Consider the following 20,657-nt stretch of genomic DNA (forward strand, 5'->3'; position numbering starts at 1 on the left):
AGACAATCAGGGAAACTAAAACTATAAGACAAAAATCCTTCCTTTGGAAGTGTTAATAGCATGAAAGGTAGACAGAAGTGGAAACAACTTATGAGCACACAGAGAGGCCCAGGTACTCACTGAGTGTGTTATAACTGAATGGAACTAGAGAGGAAGGAATGACCAAAATGTCTGGAGAGAGCATCAGAAGAGGTTCATCCGAAGGGGCCATATAAATGAAGCTTGGTAGAATGTTTAGGAGTTCACCAGGCAGAGAAAAAGCAGCTTAAGGCAGAAGAAATAGCTTACTCAAGCAGACAGAGGTGTAAAAGAGTAGAATGTGGTTTTGTCCTATAGGTCCGAGGTTGTCTAGAGAGAAGAGTAGAGATTTAGATGGAGGGAGGAAAACAAAACAAAAACCCAATGAACTCTATAAGCCTGGCTGAGAAGTCTGGTTTGTGTGCACTGAGGGAAAATAAACCCGAAACCCATGTGATTGAATCCAGACCTTGCAAAGACAAATAGAAGCAATGTGGAGAATGGAAAAAGGGTAGAAGAGATTAAAAACAAGTCAACAAGAGGCTACTGTAATCGCCCAGGGCATAAACAGGAATGAAGTGAATCATCAATAGCCGTGGGGATGCAGTGATCCCATAAATATTAAAGGAAGAGAAATAGACAGGCTTAGTGGAAAATTATATAGAAATCAAGAAAGAAAGGGAGAATTTATGAATGATATCAGATTCTTCTAACTTGCATGAATGGTGGTACCAATCCAGGACACACGATTAGAGGAAGCAGGGAAGCCAGTGTGAGCCTGGGCTGGGGTCTAGCTGAGAGGTAAGGCTGAGACCAGGAGTGGCTAGCTGCATAGTATATGAATCTATTTATATGCAATGTCCCAAATAAGCAAATTTATATAAACAGAAAGTAAATGAGCAGTTGCCTAAGGCTGGGGGATGTTGAGGGAAATTGGAAGGGGCAGTATTTGCTAAGGATGTTTCTTTTGGGAGTGATGAAAATGTTCTAAGCTTAACTGTGCTAATGACCACACAAATCTGAGTAGAATAAAACCCACTGAATTGTGCACTTTATATGAATGAACTTTATAGTATGTGAATTATATATATATATATATATCGTTTAGGTCACCAAAGAGGTATAGCTAATAAGCCAACAGAGGGAATAATACAGAGTTACAGGAAGTACTCAATTAATACAAAAGAAGGGAGAAAAAAAGGAAGGGAAACAAAGAAGAGATGTGACAAACAGAAAACAAATAAAAAGAGGACAGTTTAACACAACTCTATCTATAATTGCAATAAGTGTAAAGATCTACACAACACAATTAAAAGGCAGAGAAATGTCAGATTGGATTAAAAAAAGATTTAAGAGTTATTGAACTATGAAAATATATGGAATCATCCAGAAAAATGGTTGGAGGAAGGACTGCCCAGGAAAAGGATGATGAGGAATAGAGTCGAGGAGGAAACTGTGGCCCACCTGGAGCACACAGGGACTACCTTGAGAAGACCCTGTCCACTAAATGGACAAGCAAAAAATGAACAAAAAACAACTTCAAAATAGCAAAGAAGAGTTATTCATGAGATTTAGCAATTAGGACATTAGAAACCTTAGGAGAATTGTTTCCAGAGAGTTTTGATGAAAGGTGGAGAGATTTCAAATCAAGCTTCAATTTTAAACTTTAACAGCAAAGACTGAGAAAGGAAGTCATGGTACTTTAAACTAGTCATATCAATTATCTCCAGAGAGAGGGACTGGGTGGCTGGGGAATGGGTGGCAATGGAGTCACAGCCTACTGTTTTGTACTTTTTGAGTTTTACAAAGATCTGTAGGCACTGTGGGAAATCAGGTGACATCATTGTTAGCAGAGAAAAATGCTTTAAAAACTGACATGTGCTCATTGTTTGAAAACCCAGGATGCTCATCTTTTATTTCTAAGTTAGACTCCAATTTATTTTTTAATAAATGAAGATGTTAGTAAAATGAATTCACCCATGTCAGAAATATTTACAGCCTTGTTTATTCTTGACAACAATTTGCTACCCTTTCCCATCCAAAATATAAATTGAACAAAATTTTAAGAATGACAATCTTAAAATGAAAAAGAAGTCATCAATATAAAATGTGATTTCAGAAGTAAGATTTCAATGTTTTGAAAGCAAAACTTCCCTTGCTATCTATACTCTGATAAATAGCAGGAAATATTTAGTATCTCTTGAAATAAGAGAGGCATGACAAGTAGCCATGGAATAAAATAGACAAAAAGTTACAGGAATATATAGTGTCAACCTGACAAAGATGAAGGATTTTTTTAAAGGGAAAAACTAAATGATCTTTTTGAAAATATCAAACTAATATCAATTAAAATAAATCACTCAATATCAATAAACAATTGACAAATATCAGCTACTCTTTAGAGGTAAGAGGTGAGAATGTCAAGTGGAACAGGTCCTCTAAAGAGACCTAAGTCTTGGGATTATTTGATCTTAGTAAGCATTTATAGTAATTCCTGAATCAAATAAATCTATAATCATTACATAAAATAGAAGTCAAATATTTTAGCACATTACCTTGCCAGAAAACAAAATTTCCAGATTCAGCGTGGCATGCAGAGATAGGTGGATGGTGGCTGACCTAATAGAGACAGAAGGCAAAAACCAAAAAAATGAACAAAATGTTGCATATCATGAAATATCTTCTTTTCTCCTTGATCTGTGATATGACACAAAGTACAGGGACTTCACTGAAAGAAAACTTCTGTAGTTTCCTTCAATAAGTCTGTCCTCAAGAGGGCGCTCCTGATACAGTCAGCTGTGAATTGCTCAGCTTGATCAGGGTGTAGAAAGTTGTTAATGGAAATCTCTGGAAACCTCTAGAAGCTTCCTGGGAATGTGTCCCAGTGGCAAATGATGAGGATAGAGAGGTATTTTAAAAGGTGTAAAAATAAAAACAGTCATTTGAGGACTGCCCATTCATAAACCAAATGATCTGACATTGGCTACCAGGTATTTTAGGTTTCTAAAAGTGCTGGCAAATATTTTAACTAAGATGTCCAAGAAAAAGCGTTTAACATGAAACTTCCAAGCAACACAAAAACACTCTCCCTTGGGCTCAGCAGATTTAACTCTTGAAAAGTGCTTTAAAAGCTGATTTAGCCTCATTAAATTTAGCCTCTTTTCAAATCATCTACAAGAAGACTGATCCAAGATAACTTTCTTTTTTTTAAAACTTTTATTTATTTATTAGGTGTAAATGAACACAACACAATGCCTTTATTTTTATGTGGTGCTGAGGATCCAGGCCGGGTCCTGCCTGTGCTAGGCGAACACTCTACCACCGCTAAGCCACAATCCCAGCCCCCCAAGATAACTTTCAAAAAGAATAATTTCTGTAATAAAAAGCTAAACAATTATAGAAAGGTTCATTAGCTGTTAAGAATTATGTATTTCTTTTTTGTCAAAATAAAAGTATCTTGAATAAAAAAAGTAATTATGTCCCAGAAAAGACAATCCCTACAACAGAGACTACCTTTTGATGTAGGGTCACTACTTGTTTTACTCACTAATTAAGAAGATAAAGAAAAAATGGCTCTCCTTCCGTTTTCTCTTTATCTTAGTAATACTCAAGGAACATGTTCTGTCACCATCATTCAGCGCTTGGTGAAACCATGCTGGTAGTAGTGTTTCTAGAAATTTCTCTGAGTTAGCTGGTTCTTAGCAGTAATACCTTAAGTTTAGAATATTTAGCCCAAAGCCTTCATATTGTAAACACAGAGACTGAAACCAGAAAGATTAAGTAACATTTCCTTAAACACTGGTAGTTAGGGGAGAAATAGAGGGGAAACCCAGTGTTTCTGGTTTATCTCAATTGTTTTCACTCCCCACCCCACCCCCCCAAAAAAAGTTTTAAGTAGCTGTAAACTGTTTTCAAACGCATAAAGCACTCAGAATACTGAGTCCAGCCTGGGATGGACAGGTGTGGGTATGTTTGAGGAGAGGAAAAGGACTTCAGATAACAAAGCCATAGCCACTTGCCTTGATTTGGATCCCAATTGTGCAGAGGAACAGGATTTGAAACGTGCTCTGCGCTCCCCACTCCTGCAGGTGGAGAACTCAGGGGTGGAGTGATGCTGAGTTGTGCACATCACAGACATGTGTGGCCAGTGGGATTGCAGCAGAACCCACTTGGGCCAGAGAGGAGTACAGATAAGGACTGACAGAGTGTAATCTTTCACGTGACTCAGGGAACTTAACCTCCAGCTGCTCTATGACGTAGGGGATGCAAGTGTGTGGTCACTTGGTTTCTCTTAGCTCTCACATGCCTAAGAATGACAGTCCCTCACTGTCCTTTGGTGTTTTCCAGGGCAATTTTCACTTTAAACTTAGAAACCTAAGTCCTATAAAAGCAAATCTGTGTTTGCCTTTGATTTTTGTTTATGTTTTTTAAATCCAACCACTTGGAAGTACTTTCATATTATAAAATGCTGCATCTCCTTCCTCCTTTCTCTCACCCAGAGAGCTCTCGATGAAAACAGCAGAGTTAACTTTAAACCATGGGATCATATAAAAATAAATCCATGTTGGACAGTCCTTACCTGCCCCTCCACTTCCCAGCCCCGCTTGGAGTGGGAGGAAACTTAGGGAGTGTTCCTCTCTCCCGAAAATGTAGACATATTTTAAAGTGGATTATTATAATGTAGATTATATTCATCCCACAGAAACAATATAATAATGGGGGAGGTGAGCATTATAGCTTTACTCAAGAACTTGGCATCTGTTATAGATTTAGCTAAATATAAACATCAAAGCAAAAGAGAGTATACAAAAATTAGGCACATATTCTGCAATATAGTAAATCCCATAAAACAGGATAAATATATTGTCCATATGATTTATAAAAGATGACCTATCAGAGTCAGAAAATCAAGGGACAAGCAAAATAAAGGAAGGAGGAGGGCAGGATCAGATATCATAAAGCCAGAGGGAAGGTCATAGAGCACAAGGAGGAGATAGGGAGAGAGGAGGGGTAGGAGAGGGGGGGAAGCGCAGAATGAATTTTTAAAAATCATGCTATAGGCATATAAAATATTCCACAGGGAATTTCACCTTTATGTATAAGTAGAAAGAACCAATCAAAAATAAATAAATAGACGAGTGAAAGAAAGACCAGAAGAGTAGAGGAAGGAGAATGAGGGAAGAGAAGAGGGGACAGAAAAGGCAGGAAACGTGAACTGAAATTGAATTCCATGCTGTGGGATCGTGTTGGACTGAACCCGATTACTAGGTATAACTATAATCCTCCAATTTAAAATAAGGGACTATTATGCTATTATATATACATCTGATAAAATACAACTTTGATTTAAAAAAAACTATCATGCCAGATTAATAAACCAATGTTTAGCAGAATGGCCCTAGATGGGCCCAAAAGATGCTTTCCAAATGACTAAATATCAGCATTCGTGTATCAGTGATTTTGCTGATTCCCCTTTAGGTTAAATGGGTCTTTGAGAAAGGTTTATGTGCACCATTTTGCTTTTAAGAAGTTAACAAAGCTTTCTGGGGAAATTTACAAAGATGCCTTCTTTTTTTAAATACATTTCTTCCAAGAGCACTTATTTGTGAAATGTTTCTGGATCATGAACCACGGGCTGCACTAGGGTCAGGAAGTCAGGAGACCTTCTGTTGTCCCACCAATCCTGGTTCTAATTCTGCAATGTCATCTGCTGTCTGTGTACCTTTGGGAAAATTTCTTAATCCCTTTCAGCCTCAGTTACCTTGTTTGTAAAACAGGACTAACGCCACTGATGGCCTATACAAAGAGACCACACATTTAAAATGTGTACAGAATTATATACTGTCCAGGATCAGGCAGAGGCTAGATTTTAATTTTTCTTGAGTGTATGAGAGTATTTCCACCTGGTTCTCATGGTGACCTTTTATCTTCATTCACTTTATTTTATAAATAGAAAGACAAGACTTGCTCAATGCTACACCATTAATGAGTGACATAGGCAGCATGCAGTCCCAAATCCAGGGCTCTTTTCTCTATGTCCCAGTAGCCTTTCTATGTCTCCCCTCAAAGTGGAGCTCCTGTCCCTCTCAAAGACACTGCACATCATTATAGTCCCTTTCTGTGAACATTTAAAGAAAGCATCTTTTGAATCTGACCTTTCCCACCTCTCTGAATCTCATTTATCTCTCTGTAAATGAGGTCTGAGGATCTCTCTCGGCTTCAAAATGCTGTGATTCTAATATCTGCTCTCATCATCCTCTCTGACTCCCAGCACCACAGGGGTCAGGGGATGCCAGCCAATTTGGAAATATGATTCTAAGGCTCTGAATAGCTTGAATGCCCATGGGAAGGGATAATTTAGAGTTAATCCCTTAATCTTTGGTGATGGCAGTCTTTCTACTGAATAATGAACATAACCTAACCTGTCTTTGTTTATATGGGATTTGGTTTGGTCTCTATTATTATTATATCTTAATTCAGGACCCCCCCCCAAAAGGCAATAGATGCTTTTGAGTTTGAACTGATTCAGCCCCAGAGGAGATACTCAGCCTATAAGACGAATAGAGGCAGACCTAGCTTCCTGCTCCATTGCTTCTCTCCAAAGAAAAGCAATTCCTAATTTGTAAGGATTCCTAAGGACTCAATTAGTATATTGTTTTACTGTGCAAGTATTTATATGACCTTTCTTTCTCTCTCTCTCTTTCTCTTTCTTTCTCTCTCTCTTTCCCCCTCCCACCCTCCCTCCCTCTCTCTCNCTCTCTCTCTCTCTTTCTTTCCAGGGATTGAACCCGGGGGCACTTAACCACTGAGCCACATCCCCAGCCCTTTTTATATTTTGTTTAGAGACAGGGTCTCACTGAGTTGCTTAGTGCCTCACTTTTGCTGAAGCTGGCTTTGAACTTGTGATCCTCCTATCTCAGCCTGCTGAGCAGCTGGGATTACAAGCGTGTGCTGCTTCACCTGGCAAGACGTGTATCTTTCTTCCTATGAGCTTCACTGTAATTCTTCTAATTCTTAAGAACACTTATAATTCATTATTTATTTACATATATGAGGCTTTTCTTTACCCTGCTATAATCATTTTGATTTATGCTTTGGAGGTATTTAATATAAGAGTTAGGTGGTCAAAGGAGAAGCAGATGAGGACAAGATATATTTATTTTGTACGTTTTTCTTTTTTGGATTTAGAAAAACATCAAACATATCACTTTTCTCCTGTAACTGCCCAGAGACAGAGCTACATAGCTCTCCTTGTTCCTGCACCCTACAACAGTGTAGGACAGCTTATGGAAAAGAGAACATACAGGTGAAAACAATCACCCAGGGAGGGGACCAAGGGGCCATTCTTCCCATGTCATTCATCATTTCCTGTCTGACTTGAGGTGTCAGGCACTGTCCTAGTTTCTGGGAATAAAATGATAAACAAAAACAAAACCCCTCACCTTCATAATACAGTTTATATTTTAGGGCAGAAAAGGATAGCAGAGAAGACAAATAAGCACCTCATCTGTCAGTAGTGACAGGTGTTAGGGGGGACAAAGCAGAGGGTGAGGATAGAGGTGTGGGTGGGGAGCAAGATAGCACTGTCTAACAAACGGAAACCTCTGAGGCTGAAGGAAACAAACCAAGAGGATATCTGGGAGAGGTGCATCCTAGGCAGAGGACATTGCAGATGCCAAAGGCTGGAAAACAGTGTGAATAAATGGGAAGCAGCAAAAAAGACCAGCATGGCTACCGGTGAGGGAGGGGAGAATGCAAAGAAGTAAGGCGACCGACCTGCTGGCCTTGGCGTGCGTGGTGGGCATGGCCAGGATTCTGGATTTGATTCCAAGTTATTTGAGAAGTGGGTGGAGGGTGTAGAACAGATTTTGCTTCTGTTTAGAACACTCACTTTGGCTGCTGTGTGAGGAATTAGTGTGGAAATGGGACCAGCTGTAGGTTCATGGCAAAAGCCTCAGTCACTGGTGACCCAGGCATGGGCCTGGCGGGCAGCACCGTGGTGCACTGCAGTGGGAATGGCTGGCTTTGTAAGGCAGGCCCCTGGGTTTGCTGCTGGATGGATGTGGATTATAAGTCACAGGGCTACTAAAGATGATGCCAAGAAGACTGGCTGATGTGGGTGAGAATGCACCTGCCAACTCTATTCTCTTCCTCTGTGTTCCAAGTTAATTACTCATAAACACACAGCTTCTTGAAAAACAACCCAAAACACAAAGTGATTATTTGACTTAGAAGTGTAGCAAACCACAAAGCAATGGCTTTGTTGCTTTCTATTTGGTTGTTACTAGTTTTATTTGAACAGCTTGAGTTTCCCCTCTGATGGTATTTCTAAAGTCAATGCAACTAACTTTGATCAGTAGTAAATAACTGTCACCAGAGGTAAAAGAACCATCCACCTAGGTCACACGTGTGTGCAAGGAGAAAAGAGATAAAGAGAAGCACTTGTAAATTTGGCCAAGAAAGTATGTTCAGAGTTCTACAAATGAGCAACAGAAAAGGAAGAAGAATTGAGCCAAGAGAGCAAAGCGGAAAAGACCTTACCTGGGTCTCACATTTCAATGACTTTTTCCCCTTGCATTTTAGTAACTTAATAACCACATTCAGCATTTCTGCACAAACTCTCAACAGTAGTTAGCTGGGTGTGTAAACGTTACAACTACTTGAATAAAGATCTGAATGACTGAAGTCTCATGTACACAGAGGAAAAGCTACTTTTAGGTCACAGCTTAAGCAGCTCCAGGGGCACCATTGATTACAAGATCACGGCTTAATTGTGTGTCCCTTCAACACCAAACCCTTCTCAAAGGTAGGAGAAAAGCAGTATGGCTAACTGCAAGGAATTTTCTGCCTATTCCTTCAGCAAAGGTCAAAGCCATCATGCTAGCCCCATAAGGAACAACCCTGACCTGCAAGGGAAGAAGGGTGCTTTCCCAGTCCTCCTTTTCTGGGCTTATTTAGAAAGCTGAGACTGATTCACGTTTCTGGACACAAAGGTGGAACAGCCCAGGGGTGGAACACAGGACAGAATGTTTATGACATTCCTGTCAGTCTCTCATTCACAAAAGCCACACCTCAGCCCACAGCAGGAAAGAAAAAAGTCCTATGTTAGTTTGGATAGGAAAGGTTTAAGTGGCAATTGACAGGGGGAGAAGGAGAGATAGCTGATCATCAAAAAAAGGAAATAACTAGATAGCACTTCCCCATCAACTGGTTGCTAACGGCTCCTGTTGGGAAGGATTGCATTTTCCAACAGGAGCAATCATCATCTGTCTTTTAGTCATATAAGCATGAGAAGAAAGAAAACCTAAAATTTATAAAGGGGCTGTCAGTCCATCACCTATTGTCCGTTTGTCATTTGTCCATCCACCCACCCAATTGGCAAAAAAACAAATAACCAACATTACATTAAGTGAAAAACTCTTAGGGGTTAAGTTCTGTACTAGGCGCTGGGCATCCAAAATTAAATAAGATCTAGGGCATGTTCTCACTTAAGATAGTTCATAGGCTAGGAGAAGTGCTTATAGCACACAAGTTTTGACATGTGCAGGACTTTGATCTTTATAATGGCCCCTGGTTCAGTGTGGTTGTGTCCTTATTAGGAGATAAGGGCGGGGCCCTGGTTCAACTTGGCTTGTGTCCTTATAGGAAGATGGGTGAAGGGCCCTTAGTTTGGTGTGGTTGGTGTCCTTATAAGGAGATCAGGGTGGGCCCTTGGTTCAGCATGGTTAGTGTCCTTATAAGAAGAGCAGCACAAGTTTTGATTCAATGTGACTTCCTTCATTATACAATTATCTTCCCTCCTATTTAGTTGATATTGTAGAAAAACATGAAAATTGCCTTACCTCTCATTTTGGGTATACTCTACAAGTATTTCTTTGTGCTTCCCATGGGGGGGGTTCCATTTAATGTCAGAAAGAGATGCCACTCAGATGTGAATCTATAGCAACATGACTTCAGTAGGGTACAGATGCAGCTGCTTGCTGTACCTCTCCAACCCTGCCCCCTCAGTTACTGATGTTACAGTGTTTATATTCAATACCATAGAATAAAATCAGGGTGTTTTGATACATTATTCTCTTACAATTTTATAGAAAACTAAAGTAGCACTAGCTTTTATAATTGTCATGAATCTGCTTTACCAGGGATCTTTCTGGCTTCATCAAGATCTAAGTTCCCATCTAAGGCCCTTCAGTGCAAACCCTCACACAGGGTACATCTAGTGAGGACCAACTCCCCGGGCTCTTGTTTATCAGGTGCTGTCATTTGAATGTGTGTATCTCCTAAATTCCTGTTGACAGTTCAGCCTCAATGTAACAGTTTGAGAGATGGTTAGGCCAGGAAGTTCCCAGGCCAGGGATGGGATGTGCACATTAAGAGAGCTTCTCCAGCACGTGCCAGGACCTGGTTCGGTTCCCAGCACTGTACACACGTGCATGCCACCCCCCACCCCACAAGTACATTTTTCCAGCTGGGTGCAATGATGTATGGCTGTGTTTTAATTAGCTTTTTGATTGCTGTAATCAAAACACCCAACAAGAACAACTTGGAGGAGGAAAAGCTTCTCTGGGGCTAACAGTTGCAGAGGTCTCGATTCACAGACACCTGACTCCATTGCTCTGCCCAAGGTGAGGTCATCCATCATGGGGGAAGGGCCCAGTGGAGGAAAGCTGCTCACTGCAGGGCAGCAAAGAAGCAGAAGCCTCGAGTGTAGATATGATGAGGTCTTCCAAGGCCACAAAGGCATTAAAGATTTTCAGACTCAAAATGAAAAGACTACTGAAGTATCCCACAAATCTTAATTCTAAACAAGTAACTATCAGCCTCCATAACACAGTAAAGCAAAAAACCTTCCAGTGTCCTTTCTTATTTTTATTATAAAAGTGGAAAAGGTCCTGGAGGCCCAAAAGTGAGATGACCACTGGGGGTTATGCCCAGGTGTGACTGGGTCATTTCTCGCCCTGACCTGACAAGGAGCTATTGTGAGGAAATTTCAAAGAGAAGGTATATAAGAGAGTGGCTGCAGCTAGGTTTTTGTCCTTAAGTACATGGTTGTCATCTTTGGATATTGGGGTTTTTTTTCCTTTGCTTTTGTTTTTTGTAGTTTTTGTTTTGGTTTATTATTATTATTTTTTTAAAGCTAGCATCCTAAGATGGTGTTCTGTTTTAGGATAAGCAGTGAGAGTGTCAGAACAGTGTAGAGTTGCAGGGGCCAGGCTCCTATGAGCCCGCCTTCATGGACCATTATGAGGTTGTGCAGGGCAATGGGGAAGGGGACTTCACCAAGGTGAAGCTTGCTTGCCATCAAGTCACTGGGACAGAGGTTGTGTTGAAGGTCATGGCAAAAACAGCCTGAAACCTCCCCTTCCTACCTGAACCTAAGTTGATGTTGGGCTTCAACCACTCAAATGTGATCCGGCTTTTTCAGGTCATTGAGACCATCAAATATGTCTGCCGCAGTCCGGCTGCAGCAAAATAACCGGGGGGTGACGAATAACTTGTGTACGTTGATACAGCAGGAGTAGGAGCCGTTTATTGCAGGACAGGAGCAGTATTTATACATTCCACACAGCTTATCTAATTAGCATAAACTAGATACATCAGTCAACCAATCAGGAATCTCTACACTTAATGGCTCGGTTTTGTTACTTCTCAAACCACTCCCTCTGACATTTTGCCAGGCACCATCCAGACTTGTTTACGAACTCTAACATTCCCCTGGCAAAATGCCAGGTGTTATTTTGACTTGTTTACAGACTCTAACATATGTCTACATTGTCATGGAGCATGCAGGTGGGGGATATCTACAGAGCCTCATCTTGGAACCTAGTGGCATGCCAGAGGAGGAGCCCACAGATTCTTCAGACAGATCATGTGTGTCATGCAGTACTGCTACAAGAAGGGTACCATGTGCCAGGACCTCAAGTCTGAGAGCGTCATGCTGGATACCAGTGGCAAAGTATCGACTTTGGCCTGAGCACCAGATTCACAGCTGGGCAGAAGCTGACCAGGTTCTGGGGCACTCTCCTATACTTTGATCCTGAAGTCGTTGGGCAGGAGGAATATGCTCCCCCCACCCAACGTCTGGAGCCTGGGCATCCTTCTCTATTTCATGCTGACAGGGAGTCACCCATTTATGGCCAACACTGCTCGGGAGGTGAAGAAGCTGATCATGGAGGGAATATGTGGCATTCCCCTGCATGTTTCTGAGGGAGCTCAGAGCCTCATCTGTGACAGCCTGATGGTGGACCCCACGCAGAGGCCCACCCTAGAGCAGATAATGGGGCACCCATAGCTGAGCCAGGGCAAGGAAGCTTCACCCAGTCCTTCTGATCAGGCACTCCTCAACCTCCCAGGTCCCGCCATTATAACAACTATGTTCAGCAAGGGTTATGACCCCTACAATACCTGGGTGTCACTGTCAAATAAGACATCTGATGACGACATGGCTACATACCTCCTGCTCAAGCTACAGAGAACCCTGGAGGTGGGCTGTGAGTGCCAGTTGAAGCCCATGCATCATAGGGTGGTTGGGCCTCCCCAGGCCCTGCAGATCCTCCCAGGGTCTGCCCCAAGAAGTGTTCCAGTGAGCCTGCCCTTCACTTGCCCTGCGAGCAGCAGCAGCCTGAGGAGGCCAAGCAGACCCAGCAGAAGGGTGGTGGCAGTGCCAGCATGCCTGCCATTTGTCTCTGCTTTTTCCACGTGGGCCCACTCCCTCCTAGCCCAGCCTCCCAGCAGGATGCTGCACCCAGCAGGCCCGACAGCTTGGTGGTTGCAGAAGACGGCCGCTCATCCTCCTGAGGTACCTCCACAGGACAATCCCAGGACGGCATCAGGGGTGGGAAGAGGGTGAGGAGGTGGATGGCCACCTGCCCTGTCAGCTCTGTTGTGTACCCTGCTTCAGTCGGTCAGCAGTGAAGGACAGAATGACTCCAGTAGAAATGCCGAGCCAAGGCCCACAGAACCAGGGGACAGCCAGCAGACCCTGAGGAGCGCCGACTGGCTCAGGCTTCTCCCCGTGGATTCCAGGCAGGAGCCTCTGGATCCACCAGGAGTCTCCTCTGCCCCCACCTGTGAAGACACCTCATAGACACTCTTCCCTGGGACACTTCCCTCTGCCCTGCTCTTTGTCCTTTCTCCCATACTTTGGGAGAAATTTGTTCTTAATTTCTTTTCTTCACGGATTGCAAAGGCAGTTTTTTATGGTTGTGGTGGTGGTGATTTTTAAAGGAGGGTGGCCTCAGGGCAAAAGCTGGACCCCAGCAGTCATCCTCTCCAAGGCCTGGACCACTGTGCCTCCTGCTCTTGCTCAGTGTAGATACTCTCTCACCTTGAGACACAGTAGATGGAGACTCATTGGCCTTGAGCCAATGTAGACAGAGACTTGCTCCCTTTGTCCTAATGCAGATGGAGGTTCCCCCCTTGATTCATTTTGAGCTGGTGTCTTTGGCCAGAAAGAATCCTTTTCCTGGACTTCAGGACCCTCCATGAAGTGTGTGGGGTGGGCTACAGCTGTGGTAGACACCTCTTGCAGGGCATTGGAGACTCCAGAGTGTTCTATGGCTTCATCTCCATAATCCCACGTGCAGAGGGAGAGGTGGCTGTAAAACTCTTTTACATGCCTCCCATCAAGGTGTGAGGTTTATGTCTACTGCCTGGAAACCTGGATAGATTGGTAACCACCTCAAACAATAAAATATTAAGGCAATCACCAAGGCTAGGTGAAAATAGGCAATGAAGCTTCTGCCTTGCCCAGTGAAATCTTTGTACTGGAGCCCCAAGTTATCTTTCCCTAGGGACACCCTGACTGACCTAAAACATTCCTAAAAGGGAAAACCAAACTGCTTGCCCTTGTTGCCCCCTCTAATCCTGAAGCCCCAAAGCAGTCATCACCCATTTCCCTTAAACAGAGGGGAGAATGAAACCAGGGCAAAGGACAGATAGCTGATGATCAAAGAAAAGGAAATGGGCAATTAACACTTCCCAGCACCTGTTTGCTAGAGCCTCTGCGGGAGGGGAAGGATTCCACTTTTGAACACAAGCAATCACCTCCTGTAACTCTCTTCCAGCCTTTTGGTTATGTAGGCACGAGAAGAAAGGAAACCTGAAATCTATAAAAGAATAGAACAGCCTCACTCCCTCGGGCACTAGCTTTGTGCATCCCCTTCTCTTTAGAGGAGTGAGTTTCCCTCTCTCTCTCTCTCTCTGCTCTGTTTCTTAAATAAAATTTACTTAGGCTTTGGCCTCAGCATTTCTCCCATGTTTAATCTTCAACAGGGGGTGGCGGGGAAAAGGGCCTAATCCTGATTTTCAAGACCAGTATCACAATGAAGGGCAAATCTCATGACTGAACAGTATACAAAAAAGACTATTTTCACATCCACAACCAACAATTGCAGTAGCTTAGAGCTCAAAAACCAAACTTACACAAGGGACCCCAAAAAGAGTTAGGGAGAAAGGACATTGGACAGGAAAGAGGGGTCTGGAACCCAGCATCAGCTCAGACACTGGAAACTCAATCCTCAGGCCTTGGGGTCCTCTTAGGTGGCCCATCTGCACCCTGCCACACTGGGTGATTCTGGGCAACAAATAAGATCAAGTATTTGTTTGAAATTATAAATACTCTCTCTACAAACCTAATACTGCACTGTGATAAGAAAATCTGAAGTGCCTTTCTCTGGTTTCTGACTGCGAGTCACTGATATCGTGATTTTAACTCTTTTAGAGGAGAAACAACATGGAGAAGCAAGCTTCCATGTAGCCGAACTCTGAAGTAGCAGTCACTTCAACCTCTGGGGACATTTACTACCTTGGACATTCACACTCCCACCCAAACCACAAAGCAACATATACCAGGGCTGGGAGCAAAGAGGTGGATGTCACTTTTCAAATCACAGACTCTGTCAGCTAGAAAACTCAGTCGAAAAGCCCAGTTGTTTACTCCAGGCCCTTTAGCCTGGGGATAAGTTATCCATTTGTTCTTTCTTAGGATAAAATTTCATGAAAAATACTGATTTGGGGACTGCTCAGTTTATTACATTAGTAATTCAGGAGCCTGTACTCATTGTAGGGAGGCACAGGGAAACAAAGAAAGCCTCCAACTCCAGAAGGGTAGCACCTGCCCAAGAGGAAGGAGGCTGTCTCCACAAAGCAGGCTGTCTCCTGAGCTAGGAGCAGGAACAGCCACACTGTCAGGTAGCAGCCTGAAACCTACAAACACCCTGGCATTCTCCTTCACCCTCCTCAGATGGGTTCAATGAGAAGGCATTCATGTGGGATGAGGCATCTGGTTAGCACAGACAGACAAGGTTGGGAGAAAGTGTGTGCGTGTGCGTGTGTGTGTATGTGTGTGTATGTGTGTTTTGAATTAGTGTCTTTGGTTGGTTAGAAGAAGGAGGACATGGCCACAAGCCCTTCCCACCTTGGGGGCAGGAGGCAGCTAAATATTATTTATATTGGATACTTACCAATGATTCATTTAGCTTCCCACGTAACCTGCTTAGGGGGAAATCATGAGTGCTTACACTGGCCAAAGCTCTCTGGTTCCCATGACAGGTCCGTTTTTCACAGTAAATGCACCTACAGCAGGAGCATTCTACCATATACATTAGTCTCTTGTAAGTTTAGCTAGTGTGAATCTATCCCAAGGGACTCATCCATCCTTGAACCATCTGAGACTTATAAGGTAAACTCCACACGACGGCTCCCTCATGATCGGGACTGGTATTGATTACCATGGTGAAGCTGGCCAGCCATGAGGATCCCTGGCTGCCTAATGGGTGGCTTTCTGTCTTACCAGTGACATTCAACTGTGCTAACTAGAAGAACAGATTTAGCAGATCTTATTTTATCTTCTGCTTTTTCAACACTTCCCTTACTGTTCTCAACATTTTATATTTAAAGGCACTTTTGAGTGTTTCCTCTAAATATAAGAGCAATAACCATTCACTGAACATTATCAGTGTATCATTTCATTTAAGGCTTACCACAACTTTTGAACCAAGTATTATCACCCCTATTGCGTACATAACAGAAACGACTGAGGCTCCGAATGTTTAAGTAGCTGACATGAGGCCACACCCAAGTACATGAAGTGGCTGGGATTTGAAGCAAGGTCTACAAATCTTACACCTCTAGAGTACTCCATGCCACTAACAATAACCAGATGTATCTTTCTTGCTTATTTCTTTGGGATGCAGTTCATGGAACTCATTGTGTGATAGTCTTTCCACGGATGTGTGCATATGCCCCGGGGACTCTGATCCTAGCCCCACCACAGCAGATACACCAGCAGATCCTGAGCTTGGCCCCACCCCATCAGCGCTCAGAGGAATGATGCTAAACTTTACACGAGCTCATGTTACTACTCATTCTTATAGCTATTCATCCTGCCCTGATTGTCTGCTGTGGTTGGGACTATTTTGGGCTTTCTTCTCTTTTTTTGTTTTTCCCACAAGACTGCATATAATGCCATAGTAACCAAATTATATTTTCATTTATTCTCATTCCATTTTAGGTTCAGTATTTAAATAACCCAGTTGAATTTGAATCAGACAGACCATCTTATCCCTTTAACTACTGGTTTAACCCTCTACCTCCCCAGGAACAGTGTTCAGTTTCTTATTTTAGTTCCTAACTGGGAAGATACTGATCATATGCTTTAGGATTATTATAATTCACTTTCCTTTGAGTTCCCAGAGAACACTGCTTGTCATTTTCAGTTAAGACAATCCCATCTTCATGAATCTCATGGTTACACTACCCTTCCCTTCTGACCTCCCTCCCCCGATAATGCAAATCTATTCACAAAGAGGGCAGCAAGATAAGTGAAGAAAGGAATATTTTAGCAATCCACTCTCCCCACCTTCCTTCAGTTTTCTAAGAATTGGGAAGAGACAAATGTATCAAAGCAATGATTTTTGGTGTCCCTCAGATGACCCTTTAGGTGTATATTACTGGTAAACATGCTCAATTGCTGATGAATGATGTAAGCAAGGGTGATTGTTTATTTTCTGAATGTATGCACTCTGTTTTAATTAAACAACTTTCCTTATCAACAGATACTTTGGAATGTTCCCAGTATGCAACTACTGCATACTATGCCATTATGCATGAACAATTACATCAAACGTGCATCGAGTATTTACATGTCACTTATCAGACCCTGCTCTAGGTGCTTTGGAGACAGTAAGTCATTTAATCACTATGGAGCCATGCATCACATACAACAATCTTCACCTCCACTTTAAAGAGAAAGTAAGGCATAGTGAAGCTAAGTACCCCTGAGTTGTACAGCTAGTCTTAGGCAGAGCTGTAATCTGAACATAGCTGTGTGCCTTTTGTGTATTGCTCTGTACTAATACTTATGTGGAAAGAGCCTAATGGAACCCCAAGTCATGTAAGTATAATGTTTGTCCACCCATTTGATGAGATCAGGGATTCTTGTTTGGTCCCAAGCTCCAAACCCACCGTAATACCTTGGCACCTGGAACAGTGCCAGACACATGACATATGTTCAATAAATAGCTTTCTGGTTTGAATCATTCATTTGAACGATTCCTCTTGAATCAAAACTGACAATAATGCAATTGTCTTGGTGCTACCATCACCCTGAGTGACCAAATTGATAGTTAGAGGGCACCCTTTTAACCTTTAAGTTACAACTGGGGCAAGTACTTCATGCTTTGAAAACTCCTTTCACTAATGATTCTCAAGAGAAAGGACATTGTTAATGCATGCAACCAAGCCAGCACTCAGAATTGCTAAGACCTTTGTGCCCACAGATGGTAGCTGGATTTCAGTGGAAGGGAAACGGATCCCCGGCTTTATGTTTCAAAGCACTGTAATTATCTTAGTTGCTTTGAAGCCAGTGAAAGGTGGGAAATAAATATTTTAGAAGCACATCTAATGGCAGGCATAAGCAACTCTTCCCAACAAACAAAAAGCATGCATATCCACCTGTTCTGAAAAAAAACTGAAGCCCTTGTCCTCTCGAATGCACTCATACGTTTCTCCAAGGACTGGGTTAAATGGCTTGCTCCCAGCTCGGAAGTAGCTAGACGCATACGCCGATATGGCAAAGGTGGCCACATACACCTAGGAGAGAAAGGAGAGGACTTGGTTATTTCTGCCTCACTAAGAAATTTTTTTTTTCACAAAGTAATAAAATAAAAACCTCAATTTCTGTCTTGGAGGTTTTATTTCAGGAAGCCAAAAATTTGTCCTTAATTTAAAGACAATTAAACCAACATAGGTTTAAAGTTGTTGGTTTAAATAATATTCATTTTGGCTCAGAAACAAATTAACCAAACATTTAAAACTGTCCACTCATTTAGATGCCTAAAATCTAGGAGATGTGATGAAGAGGATGACATTTACAAAACAAACTATGCTATTCAATGGAGTCTGGTACTTTCAGGCCCAACAGTATCTGGGAATCCTAATGTCATGGTTTCAGGTAATGGGCAGAGTATTAAAAAAAAAAAGCCAAACTTCCTCCAAAAATTCAAGAGTAAGCATCAAAAATTTGACCAATCACAACTTCATATTATAGAAAACTAAAAATTCATTTAGACCAAGGGAAATCTTTAAGAGTAATTTCCTGCCTCTGAGGAACCAGCATAAAATATAGTGGCTTTGAAGTTTTGATTTTCTGGGAGGAAAAGTAAAACATTTAAACAAAAATTGGGAGGGTAACTATATGTGAACATGAAATGAGAAAATCTTTTCATGGCCTTCACTGTGAGGACCTCAACATTATCAGCCCCCTTTTAGAACATCTTCTTCCTCCTCCTCCTCCTCCTCCTCCTCCTCCTCCTCCTTCTTCTTCTCTCTCTCTCTCTCTCCTTTTTGCCAAAAAAATTNCTCCTCCTCCTCCTCCTCCTCCTCCTCCTTCTTCTTCTCTCTCTCTCTCTCTCCTTTTTGCCAAAAAAATTAAACTAAAGTATCAGTTTAACATTACAACTCCTAATATTAAGTTGTAATCATCTCAATATTTCTTATTCTCAGCACAATTCATGAAGTTTCTTTTTCCTTTTTTACAGTACTAAAAGGACGGAACCCGGGGTGCTTTACCACTAAACTATATCCCCAGACCTTTTTTATTTTTCCGAGTCAGGGGCTGGCTGAGTCACTGGGATTAAAGGTGTGCACCACTGTGCCCAGCTAATGAAATTTCTTATTTTGAAGAAAAACTGAGTGCTTTTTATAAATCTTCATGAGTCATTTAACTTCCTTTTGTAAACTGTTTGGGTGTTTCCTGTAACAGGATCCACCTTGCCACCTCATGCCACAGATTGCTCTAGAGCTACTGGATAGTTTATACAAATCAACTCATGGGCGGGGGATGTGGTAGAGTACTTGCTTAGCATGCATGAGGCCCCGGGTTCAATTCTCAGCACTGGAAAGAAAAAAAGCAATTCTGTACACTCATATTACACTCATATCAGTCCTACCTGTGACTGCCTGTGTTCTTTTTTTTTAATGATTTTATTTTTTAACTACATGACAGCAGAATGCATTACAATTTTTATTACACATATAGAGCACAATTTTTCATATCTCTGTTTCTATATAAAGTATGTTCACACCAATTCATGTCTTCATGTATGTACTTTGGATAATGATGTCCATCACATTCCACCATCATTGCTAACCCCCTGCCCCCTCCCTTCCCCTTCCACCCCTCTGCCCTATCTAGTGTTTGCCTATTCCTCCCATGCTCCCCCTCCCTACCCCACTATGAGTCAGACTCCTTATATCAGAGAAAACATTTGGCATTTGTTTTTTGGGATTGGCTAATTTCACTTAGCATTATCTTTTCCAACTCCATCCATTTACCTTCAAATGCCATGACTGTATTCTCTTTTATTGCTGAGTAATTAGAGAAATACAAATCAAAACTACTCTAAAATATCATCTCACTCCAGTCAGAATGGCAGCTATTATGAAGACAAACAACAATAAGTGTTGGTGAGGATGTGGGGGAAAAGGCACACTCATACATTGCTAGTGGGACTGCAAATTGGTGCAGCCAATATGGAAAGCAGTATGGAGATTTCCTTGGAAAACTGGGAATGGAACCACCATTTGACCAAGCTTTTCCTCTTCTCGGTCTATACCCAAAGGACTTAAAAACAGCATACTATAGGGACACAGCCACATCAGTGTTTATAGCAGCACAATCCACAATAGCTAAACTGTGGAACCAACCTAGATGCCCTTCAGTAGATGAATGGATTAAAAAATGTGGCATATATACACAATGGAATATTACTCTGCCTGTGTTCTTGAAACCTGGTATCTGTTCCTTTCTCTGCTTTGTGTTTCTAACCTGTGAAACAGTAGCATCACATTGTCTTTGTGGAATGCTGAATGATTCTGAATCACCTTAACAATTTAAAATGTGAAAAAATTCATAAACGAGACCTTCGTGATGTGAGGGGTGGGGAGGGAGCATAGGGGAAGACAAAATGAAGCACCTCCATTCCGGTTGGCGACACAACAAAGCATCTACACAGGAGAATATGGTGACCCCAGAACAGAAGACAAAGCCCACAATAAAGCTCCTGTTCAGTGGTTGTGCTGGGGAAGCTGTGAAGCCTTTTCTCAGGCTCAAGGTTAAGTTCATGGATCAATCAGCT

At 42.1% G+C, this 20,657-nt stretch overlaps 1 protein-coding gene across 9 annotated transcripts in view; it reads right to left on the reverse strand.

The window, feature by feature from the left end:
* Positions 1–20,657, reverse strand: part of Osbpl3 (oxysterol binding protein like 3) — a 188,274-nt gene that overhangs the window by 17,947 nt on the left and 149,670 nt on the right. For all 9 annotated transcript variants that reach the window (XM_048786357.1, XM_015490143.2, XM_048786356.1 and 6 more), the window contains 2 exons: positions 17,974–18,111; positions 2,574–2,637 (listed from right to left, as the gene is read on the reverse strand). In XM_048786357.1, the coding sequence (XP_048642314.1) occupies positions 2,574–2,637; positions 17,974–18,111 (202 nt within the window). The remainder of the gene's footprint in view (positions 1–2,573; positions 2,638–17,973; positions 18,112–20,657) is intronic.

The sequence above is a fragment of the Marmota marmota genome, unplaced genomic scaffold, assembly GCF_001458135.2.
Source record: "Marmota marmota marmota unplaced genomic scaffold, marMar, whole genome shotgun sequence".
NCBI lineage: Eukaryota > Metazoa > Chordata > Mammalia > Rodentia > Sciuridae > Marmota > Marmota marmota.